We start from the raw sequence: 12,051 nt of genomic DNA, 5'->3' as shown, positions 1-12,051 counted from the left end.
GCACATTCATACATCTTCTTATTTTCTGTACAATGCCAATATTATGATTAGACGGGGGCGTAGCGGTGGGAAGACCGTTAGCTCCAGCTGTTGCAAACCTCTGTGTGCAGAATTTCGATGTTGTTTCATTACACACGCCGCCATTAAAGCCTAGTTGTTTCTTTGGATTCTTTGACGAGATATTCGTCATTTGGCCCCACGGACGCGAGAAACATGTCAGTAGCATTAATAGTAACGCTCAGTTCTTCATGGAGGTATAAAAAGACAATACATTGCCTTCCTCGATTTCCTCATACGCCGCAAGCGAAATGGATGCCTTGGCCACAGTGTCCACAGAAAAGCTACTCACACCGATATGCACTTCCACGCCATTATTACACGGCACAAACATTGGTGCAGTTTTTTAATCCTGCTCTTGAACCTTTATTTCCGCCATTATTTCGTTGATGTTTAGATTGAGCTGTCGTTTGGTTGTCACTTCTCCCAAGATTTTAGAAGTTCCGAAGGAATGTTAGCTATTCCCACTGCGTTACTTGATCGCCAGTTTTCCTGAGCTCTGTTAAACTATGATTCGAGTAGTGGATCTTTTATGACTTCCATACCGAATCTCATTTCTTCTTGTGTCGTGTCATGAGTCAAATACCCCCTCTCGTAGAGACCTTTTCTTTCCACATATCCGCTCTTTCATTTGGGCGTAACTATGGATATTATGTGAGACTCTTTCCCTTTGGCTTCTCTGCACTTCCATGGCCACGCTGTAATCCAGCTGGTATCTTCCTGTGTCTCCAGGATTCTTCTAAGTATACCTCCTCCTCATGAGACTTTTGAACTGTTTTTTCGCTATTACCAGCTGAAGTTTACTCTGTAACTCAATTAGTCTTTCTTCTCTGAATTCCTACTACTGAGCCCATTTTCGCCCATAACACCGTCTTTAGTTCTTTTCCCTACGATAGTGTTCAATCCGTCATGATTATTAATTTATCATCTTCCTTTACATGACGAGTTACCCTGTAATTCTTCATATCGGCGGCTTGGATCCTTGAAATAGTGTGATTGGCGTCGGTTTGCTGACAGTTCAGGTGAGAATAATCCTACCACAGAATTATTCAAAGTAACTCACTCTCTGCCCTACCTTCCTACTTATAACGAATCTTATTCCCATTATACTATTTTCCGCTGCTGTAGGTACTACCCTCTATTCGTCATACCAGAAATCCTTATCTTGTTTCCATTTCACTTCACTGAACCCCTCTATGCCCAGATTGAGCCTTTGCATTTCCTTTTTCATATTTTCTAGCTTTCCCGCCACGTTCAAACTCCGAACCATAGATTTGATTATGCAGTCTTTTTCTCTTGGTTACCTTCCATTTGGCTGTCTCCTCCTGAGGATCCGAGAGAGAAATCCGGAATCGTTTGCCAATGGAGAGATCATCAAATAACTTTTTTTAAATCACAGATCACATGTCGTGTGGACACCCATAATGTGTCTTTAATGCAGTGGTTTCCATTGCCTCCTGCATTGTCATGCCTTGGATCATTGCTTATTAATACACCTTTTAGGGGAAATTTTCCACTCAAGAGCAAGAGGTTCCCCTGAAATTCTGTCTGCTCCTCTGCCCTTCTTGACAAGGCCATTGTCAAGATGAAGGTGACTCCTTATACCGGAAGTTTTCGACCTCCATTGCTGACGATTTGTTATTCAAAATTTAAGCCATGGCTGGGTCGTAACTGGGGCCCAGAACATTCAGGTTGCTAGCCAAAACGTTACCCAGACTAAGGGTTTACATTCCTGTATTGGTCGTCGATTCAATTCCCGTGGAAGAGGATGTGCAGCGTGTTTGAGCATAGCTGACTAGCCCTTGCGATTGCTCGATGGTTGTGATCAGTATTGCCAAGCCCAAGCTTTTTGCACATTACCTCTGGGTGTTAGCTTTATTTCTTCGCCCACCAATGAAAGTGTGAAACAGCCACTCATCATGGTGCCTTCATATACCATGAAGCCCTTAGCACCATACATAACAGTCATCTGCTTTGGGTCTCCCATACGCACTTAGCTTTTACAGACAGTTGTCTTTCAGACAGAGTTGGATTTAGTCGTACTTTAGAAACAGGAGTTGGATGCTGTTGGCGAGTGTTATTCTTCGATGAATTTGTAACGGGAAATGACTTAACATGCCCGTTTCTCGGAACAATCGCCAAAGTTTTGACAGACACAATATGGGTTATTCAAAGCTGCTGAAATTGTGGTCTGCATAAGGACCTGCTTCAAGGAATCTGAGAATTCTACTATGCAAAACAGGGCAATGAATGGGGATCCCTTTTTTTTCCTCATACTTAGAGAGTACATTACCCTTGATATAAAACATGTAAGAGGTTAAGGTTTTATCTCATCTGACTGGTTTGATGTGGGCGGCCATGATTTTCTCTTCTCTGCCGATCTCTTCGTCGCAGAGTAGCACTTATTATTTCTTTTATATATTCCAATCCCTGTCTTCCCAACAATGTTTGCCCTCTAGGGTCCCATGTGACACCATCAAAGTTATTTCATGATTTCCTAACACATTTGCTATTATCCTTCCCCTTTTTCTGTTTAGTCGCATCAATTTTACACCAGTTCTCTGCAGTACCTAATTTTTTGTGTTATCACTCCACAGCATTTTCAGTACCCACCTATAACTATTCATTATAGCTTTATTATTACATCAAGTTGTGTACCAGACTAATTTTGAAAGCTCATTTCATTTTCTGTTGCATCATGTGTCTCACATCGCTCAAACTTCGGCGGCCTGCTTTTTGCAGCCATAGAAACATTTTACGCGTCTTGTCTCGTTTGAATAAGTCCGATGAAGTAAAAAAAACATATTTCATGGTTATTTTGTTTAAGAAACACCACCCACAATGATAACACCGTATAATAGTGGTACCACTATTTCCAGAAGAATAAGGCCTAATACAAAGCTGCTATCGTCATTTACATTTGGAAGAAGTGATACCATTGTGTTGATAGGGAAAATGAGAAAATAAACCTTACTGTAACATTTTCTCCTCACTGTAGAGCTCTTTCAGTGCATTTCAGCTTTACATTCTTGCTGATGAGGCGAATCCTGTACACTTTTACTGAAGAGACACTTCATTTCTCCAGACTGCTTAGTAGAGACTTCTGTAGGTCTTTTCACTTTCGTTACTTGCTGAGAATCAATGATTATTCGTGGGCTGGATATATAAATGGCCCATTACTTAACTTTTAACTTTGATATAATCACTCCATGATTGGATCAGTATTATGTTCATCACATCTGTTGCCAGGTCTATGCGACCAACAAAGACCGTATTTGGTAACCGATGCTTATATGCAACTGTTGAAACTTTGTTTTGAATTTTGGTATTGATCTGGTAAGTAAGTAGTAAGAAATTTTACTCTGAAAGATCACTGTTTTCTGACTTCACTGTTCCTGTAATAGTAGCAAGAAGTAATGCCTTTGGCAATGTTCCTTCCCTGTAGCATCACTCGCCCAGTATTCCACCATGAGGGTTTTCTGGTCACAGTTCATGCTGCAAATTCTCTGCTGTAGAAATTTTGTAGAACCAGGTTTCTCACACAGGTTTTCTCATGTTATGCGAATCCTTTACATATTTTCGTCTTACAAGTCCATCATTTGTTAACTCTTGCACATTTTGAACACCCCTAAAAGAGAAATGTAACTACCAAAGCGAAGTCACATTCATTAAACGAGTGCAAGCAAATCGTCATTCACGGCTAAAATGTCTCGTGTATATGCCGTGTTACTGTATACAGCCTTCTTGAACCCATCTATGGAACATTCGCACATTGTAAACGCCAGAACGCAAGACATGCCATTTGTCGCCGCTAAATTGCAAGGGTGTGTGCCCCTTGAATAGCTTTTTACGCAAAGCACCTTCAAGAAAAAAAGTACATGCGTTTGTTAATAAACCATACATCTGAAGTCAGGAGAAATTACTGCTTCTTGTGAAGAAAAATAAAACTCAGTTTTGGTCATTTTCATGTTCGGTCACCTATAGCTTTACTGTGTTTGGGACTGAAGTGTGTGTACGACTGAGACATCACGAGCATAGTGCATTGTGTGCCATGTATATGAAAACTGCTTATTCGTTTACTGTGTACATTTATTCTTCATAGTTTCTTTGTTTCTAATCATGCTTAACTTTTAAATTCTGCCGAATATTGCTGAAAAATCCCTGTCTGCCATTGTTGTTCGCTGTAAGAAATAGCAGCCCTCTAATAGCTTGTAAGATGAGTTCATTTTACTATTAATACTGCTTGTAATTTTGGGGGTTATATTACCACAAAGCTGTTATGTGCTGAAGATGAACTTTGTTTTCACTGTGCTTTATGGTAAATGATGTGAATGTTTGGATAAATTGGTATAGCAAACAATCAAAAATTCCAAAGTTCTTGAAAGACATGCAAGTCAGGGGTTTGAACAGACCAGTCCAGTCAACCTCATTTTATTTGTATCATGATTAGTAGTTGTTGTTTTTGAATAGAAGCATTATCATGGAACATACCAATTTTTAACATGTTAGTTTCGCACTAAACGGCGAAATTATTTTGTGATATACGACAAATGGCCCTAGGAGCACTTCCTACTTAGTCGGTGTCCATTATGCATTCTGGCTTTTTTTTATAGCGGTGGCAGGGGGATGGGGAGAGTAGCAACTGCTCTGGTATGCCCCCTCACTGGGTACACCTTTGTTCTACAGTATTGCTGTTCTGATTACCATTCAATATTTTGTTGTTGCAGTAATTTCTCTGTAGTCTATAGAGCATGGTATACAAGAATGTAAGCCATTTCTCTGATTTCAGGCTGTTGCTTTATGTTCCCCAAAATGTTAGTGAATATTCTTATAATGTGGTATAATTAGTTGCCTTTAATTATGGTTACTAAGATTAGTTTCATAACATTTATTACTTACCTGTGTCAACAGTGCAACAACTGCCAGAAGCCAATGCTGCATCCTCACCAACGGCTCAACTTCTACTCTGACTACAGCCACTCCGTGCCATGCCCACATTGCAGGACAGTGGATGCACATTTTGTGAAGCCACTGGCCTACTGTTATGCCCGAAACGTGCCACAGCAGCCATGGTCTTAACAGTGCCCGCAACATAGGAACTCACGATTACCGTCTGCCCTCCTGCCACAAGTGGGGCTGGGCTACTACTGGGGCTGTTATGCGACTTGGAAACTAATGATGTTGAAGAAAGAGAGAGCATTTTAATAGATGTTATTGAAGTGTAACGGAGTCTATGTTTCATTTAATAATGAGGAAAATTTTTTGATAATTGTATTCCAGAATTAGAGTTTTATGTGGATTTTTCTGTGGCAACATTGTGTAGAATGCCAGTGCCAAGAAAAAGATTAAGTTTTGTGTTGCAGAAATATCAGTATCATTGTTCTTGTGCTCTCGAAATTGCCCCAGTAGAAGACTTTTGAAATTAATATTTTTTGGCAGTCCTCACTTCTTTTGTCATTTTGTGGCATGAATAACGCCTACAACTTCTGTTTGTACTGAAGGTCAGTCTCTTATTATTTTCTGACATGTAGTGTTTGTGAGATGCTTCTCCTTGTTTGAAATTTTATGATAGGTAGTAAATTTGCATTCTACTGCCGTGTTGTGTAGTTTAGTGCCAGATGTTTGTCGTTTTCTCTATGTAACTGTATATTTATCTCATGGTAGATGTATATTTTAATGTCAAAAATGACGTGTCAAAGTGAGGTAACTTGCGAAACGTTCTTATTTTCAAAAGATCTTTATATATGAAAAAAATTATGAACTGAAACACCTTGGTATGTTTGCAGTGTGTTGTAAAGTTACCGCTTTTGGAGAGGTATATGCTAAATGGTTTTTCCTCATAGTGATTTTCTTATTGAAAGTGGGTTTGATTAACATTAAGTACAAATATTGGACTTTGGGATTTATTAGCAAATATTAGCATTGGTGGAGCAAAGCACAAATTTTAAATAATGTATTTCCTCTGACATATGCGTACCATGTGGAAAATTTTCGGCTGCTAATTTGTAGGTATGCCTTGCTTATTTAGTAATGACATTTTTTTGTTATTTCAGAGAAGTTGTTAAGTTGGTACTTGTAGAGTTACAATTTAAATAAAAGTAAATTAGTCTGTAATTGACCTGCCATGTATTTGTTGACTGCTTTATTCTAGAACCAATGCTGGTATTATTTGTCCCACTGCTATAGTAAGTCTGGTAACTGTAAGTTCATGTAGAGATAAGACTGCTTAATTTTATATGTTTTATATCAATGTTTCTGTTTTCTTGTAAATGAAAGAAATCATACACACTGGTATGAATGTCAGTTTTTGTGTTGAAATTTAGCTCACATCCGCATTTGATGGAAGTACTTTGAATGAAGAGAACGTTTTATTAACTACACACATAAATTTTGTGACTATTGTTTATATTTCAATTGTAAATGTCAGCAGATGAAAGTTTATATGTCTGTATCTATGTATAAATAAACAAAATGAAGAGGAGAGTGTAAGACGTAGACTGTAATAAATTTTCTATGTGGTAAGATTTCATCAGTTAGAACAACTTCCTAATTGTTAATTACTAATGCTAGGTTTAAGAGAATGTACCACTGAAATTTTCTGCTAAACAAGAAAACTTTGCTAACCAGTTTTCATCTTGCTCAGAAATCATGTAATCTACCAAAGCTGCCAGTGGACAGCTATTGCCATTCTTAAATGACTCCACTTTAGACTGTGTAAAATACACCGCCCCCATATTGCTCATGTGGAGAATTCCATGAAACAGAATATTTTGGTCTTGCATTGACCTCATAAGATGCCCCTTTTGTGCCAAGCTGTGGCAGTTGTCGGGAAATTTGTGTACATTTTACAAACAATTAGGTACAGAAATAGACTATTTATTTCTTGTGCAATAGTTAGGTAAAGGTATGCTATCACATGCTTCATTATACGGTGACTATTCTGTATATGTAACAACCCTCACTCAAAAACCCCATCAAAATTTCAATTTGAATTTTTCTATAGAATTGACTGCCTAAATTTTAAAACAGAGTTTTGATTTTTTTTGCCCTGTCTGGGAACTGAATTAGCTGTGATATATTTGTATCTAATATTTACCAAAATATTTTGAATTCCTTCTTCCCACATCAGATATATTATTGATAGTTTTTCCTTCTTGCAGGAAAAAGCTGTTTTAGTACCTTAAGTCCATGTGTTGTACTCCTGGTAGAAAAAAACTGACAGTGGGGATTGTATGAGCTTATACAGAATTGGGAAGAACAAACACAAAATTAAAGATAATCTTGTTTAAGTCATACAGGCATGATTTGTTAAATAAGTCTTTGTGTTTTATGTGAAATCAGTTACATGGTTATAGTAGCGTCAGGACATATATTAGAGATGTAAAAAAATTGCTTGCTAGTTAACAAATCATCACTTTACACTTTTATTCTACAATGTTGCATAACTATATAGTGATTCGAATTTGATGTTCTAAATGAGAACGAAGTTGCTTCTTCTAGCAAGTGTACATTGAACAGTTTTATATTAAATTAATATTCTGAAGTTTTGCTTTAGTGTGCGTGATGCTAGATATTCCCTATTTGACTGGTGGGTTGTACACAAAAACACAAATTCCCAGCTATAGTATGTAATTAGCCATTAGGATGCTGTTTTGGTACCTTAAAAAGTAGTTCACTACATTAAATAACCCTGAAAATATAGTATAAATATGAAACAGGTACAAAAAAATAAGAAGCCTTCAAGTGAAAACATATGTACAAATACATTTCACCTCAAATTGGAGCGAGTGCAGAATGGGATGTGTGTTTTTTGTGTTGTCTCTTGTAAGTAGAGTATACCATATATTTACTGTTTCCTCTCAAAACCATACACTTTCCACAGTTTGGACAAATCAATATTTTTGTCAGATATGGAAGTAACATGTCCACTTTCATCAATGATGGAACATGATAACATTATGCCAATAACAGATTTTTCTGCCATCAGGTTAGTCAATTTCTTTCTTTGTTGGTTGGTGTGGTAGATTTCACTATACCTACAAAAGTATTGTGTTGTGTTTCTTTTCTGGTGGTGTATGATTCTCTAAATGCAGTGTGTATACAATAAGCTGCCATACTTTCGTAAGCCATGAGTTGTTTTCTTTGGGTAATTAATGTATCATGTTCATACACTAATTTATTTCATTCTGAAATGTAAATTGTCATTCTTTTTATGCAAGTAATGTGATGTAATGTGAATGTGTGTTTGAGTAACTTTATCATAAATTTTCCAAAACATGGAATCAGAATTGTGAAGAGATTGATATTGATAGAAGTATGAAGCTGTGGTAGCCCCAATTTATTATATAACTAAATGAAATACCATAGGCAAGGCCTAATTTACTAGAAGGATTTATATCTGTAGAACTGGTGGTATACTTAATTTATTGGCTAAACTGCTTTTTAGAAAAATAATAGTCCTTATATAATGCTCTTTCCTATATGTTGTTGATGGAGGCAATGTTGGGAGTTGTTATAGTCAAGCAAATTATATTATGTTGGTTGACAATTTACAGATATTGATGATAGGTTTGCTAAGTTTTCCCTTCATGCACTACCGTGTTTCACTAGACGTAGGTTGAGTGTAAAGATGTGTAAAGATGTTTGCAATTTTGGCCATTTCGTGAAGCATCCAACTATGTTAGGAAGCTGGTGGAGTGGACCAATAAGCAGATTGAGAGGCAGTTAGGAGTGCGATGTGCTGGTTAAAATGTGGCTTGCCACTTATAAATAGTAGATTGGTAATAAACTAAGATTGAGGAATAGTAGAAAGTAATGTGTAACAATGGGAACTTTTTTTTACTCTTTGGTATTATGCTTTTTAATATTTTTTACATTGGCATTGTACATGTTGGTCAGACACCCATCTCTTTAGATATTTGCATTTTGTAATGACAAGAGCATCTATTGTACTGTACAGTAAATTAAGTGCGAAAATGACTTTTATGTGCTATCAAAACACAGTAACTACCATAAATATACAACACATCGTTTGTGTGGGGAATATATGAGGGAAACACATACTTCTCATATGTTGATACTGGTTTTGACAGCAGAAGGTTTTTTGGATGGAGAAATGAACAGTGTCTGATAGTCTGTATCCAACTAAAATTGTTCTTTTATCAGGGCTTTTCATGCGACTAATATTCAGTGATGCGGGGAAAATGGAAACCCTTGCGCACAAGGGAATGGGGCTATATAAATATGTGACTTTGTTTACTGAGTTAGTAAAATGTTGTTCACTGGACAGAACATTTATGGTTTTCGAGTCTTACATCCACAAAATTTTGAGAGGAGCGAAGGAGTTTTCTGGACATACAGACTTCACAATGAAATACATTTTTTTACATCTTTTGAATTAGAGGCATTCTAAAATTAGTTGTTGTACAAACTTTTGGAAATGCCATCTAATGGCAAAATATCTCTTTTGTAAAGTTGAGGTACGTTTATATGAGCTTGAAAGATCTATTACAGATATTTGCTGTTGAATATACCCATGTATCAGTAAGTGGGCTTTCTTTTTGCATGATTAGACATTCAAACATCAAGATCATGTGTGATAATTTGTCTTCTGATGATGATTATTGGAGTAGGTTGTGCAACAGTCTTTCTCTCAGCTCTCAGTTTCTGTATTAGTGATGAGTTATATGTTGAGCACATTTATAAACGGAATGTATTATGTAATTTATTTCCCTTCATTAATTTTTGTGAGTTAAGAATCTGCATTGGAAAGAGAACGATTCACAGTATATTTTCAGTAATGGCTTCTGTGGCAGACACTGGGAAATGAAATTTTAAATAAATTTAACTGTAAGGTAAATGAATTGTGTGTGTACTGTGATAGACATGTCAGGACTTGAAAATATATGTAACATTAGGCTACTTGATGGTTTATATTAAAATTCAAATTTCATCTGTAAACTGCTTCCTTATACTGACTTCAGACACTCTCCTTGTCTTCATTTTATTAAGATAACGAAATCTGAGATGCTATCTGTCTTCAACACAACCCAATAAGAAATGTCTGTGCTACATTTATTTTTTATTCTTGTATCTTTTTAGTAGATCGTACAATAAAAATGTGCTTTTTTGTAATTGTGAGTTTTAACATTTGTTATTGATATGACTGCAGAGCCAAAGAAAATTTTCTGTGAGAGTTCCAGTCACATGTAAAGTTAGTTCACAGATATTGGTAATGAGAAAGTAGTTTTACAACCCTGGCATTGCATCCATAAATATATCTCTGCAGTAACAGGAAGAATAAAGGCAGGAATGTTTCAGAAGGCTATTTTTAAAGTGCCTCTCAAGGGGCTTCACACACAACCTTTGAGGGCTTTCAGCATGTCGTATCATGTGTTGAGAATGTCATAATTTTTATTGTACTATGATAAGAGTACTAATATTACAAATAATATAAATATATATATATTATGCACCACATGTGTAATATGTTAATAATCTGTAGAATGTATAGTGGATTATTGCTGTAAGAAATAACATTGCATAAGACTATTGTGTGGTAATTACTCAAGTGCTTTATTATTATCTTTCTTATTATTACTGTTATAATTTTTGATTGTATGGGAAGCTTGACAGAAGTGTTCGCAACTCGTGAGCCACACAGCAAAGAGAGAGACTGAATATTTAAATTGTGCTCATGTACATAAAGAGCTATCATGTTCATTTTAAAATTTAACTACATTGCCTTCTCTGCTGATTGAGCTACATTTTTGTGAGATTAATGATACAGATATATTTTTGGATATTAAAATTTGAGGGTCGCACTGACAAGGTGTTTTGAATTTGCTCATGTTGTTATATAAATTTAGTACAGTTTTGTGCAAGTAATTTATTTCATATCCTTGACTGAAAACATTTAGTAAAATTCACTGCCAGATTCCATATTGAAATGACTGTTGAAACTATGGACATGAACTTTGTCTGTTCAAGTCCCGCACAAACAGTTATTTGTTAAATTGTTTTATCACTATATCTTACGTCCATAAAAATTTCAAACATTTAAAATGGGGTTGCACCGTTACCTGACAAAGTGAGAGAAATTTTATAGTGTACAAGCATTTATATGTGTTGATGTCAGTGTGTAAATAGTCTGCAAATTTACTGCTTGATTCGTATAGAAAACACTTGCTCTGTTGGAAATATGGATCAAGAATGGCTTGATAATTGTTTGACTTCATTGCTGTTTGCTATGTTAGAATACACTGATTACAGCAATATCTGAGTTATGTGACAGGAAGTGTAATATTTCAGGAATTTCAGTTATCCACTGACTGGTTGCTCTGTGCATTGGACTTTATCATTTGAAGGAAATAAATCTATTTTGGTTGGTTACTTTCTCTGAATATACATTTTAATTCAATTAAACATGACCTTCATGGAATGGTGATATTGTAATGTAGAATTTGACAGTTAGGGATTGCAGTTCAACCTATGTTAAAAACTTATATTACGCAAGTCTTTAAGTTGGAAGCAGTTCGATCCACATTCAGGTATCAGAAGCCAAGAAACAGAGCATAATAATGATTGGGTAAGTGCCACATTTATACTGCATTCCTACTCACAAGCCCTTCTACAGCACTCTAGGCTAACATAAATGTTACCAGCTAGTTCAAAAGTTACTTTCTAATTTTTTCATGCTATTCTTCATTTTGCTTAGTTACACATGTCTTAAGAGAGTAATAAAGTCATTAGGAATATTGGCCATGTGTATTTGGTTCTTACAGATAAGGAGAGAAATACCTAATTAGATATCTGATATGTATGTGTGTCTCAGAGGATGCAGAAGCAGGTGACAGTGTTGGTGATGATGCAAGGGGAGGAGACATGAGCGCCTATGAATCTGCTGTGTGGCCTTGGGAGCAACAGAGCACTTCCCTTCTAGCTTTCCCCAGTTCTCGTGGGCAAAGGACACTGGCTCTCAAATTGTGTTCCTTT

The 12,051-nt window shown here is 36.3% G+C and overlaps 1 protein-coding gene across 1 annotated transcript in view; it reads left to right on the top strand.

The window, feature by feature from the left end:
- The window catches only part of LOC126246219 (headcase protein-like), a 758,320-nt gene extending 747,433 nt beyond the window's left edge, over positions 1–10,887 (top strand). Inside the window, exon 5 of the mRNA XM_049948378.1 lies at positions 4,969–10,887. Coding sequence (XP_049804335.1) covers positions 4,969–5,136 — 168 coding nt within the window. The 3' untranslated portion in view covers positions 5,137–10,887. The remainder of the gene's footprint in view (positions 1–4,968) is intronic.
- The last annotated feature ends 1,164 nt before the right edge of the window (positions 10,888–12,051 follow it).

The sequence above is a fragment of the Schistocerca nitens genome, chromosome 1 (genome assembly GCF_023898315.1).
Source record: "Schistocerca nitens isolate TAMUIC-IGC-003100 chromosome 1, iqSchNite1.1, whole genome shotgun sequence".
In the NCBI taxonomy this organism is placed as follows: Eukaryota; Metazoa; Arthropoda; class Insecta; order Orthoptera; family Acrididae; genus Schistocerca; species Schistocerca nitens.
Note: the sequence above shows the minus strand (reverse complement) of the source record. Positions and strands in the feature narration are given on the sequence as shown.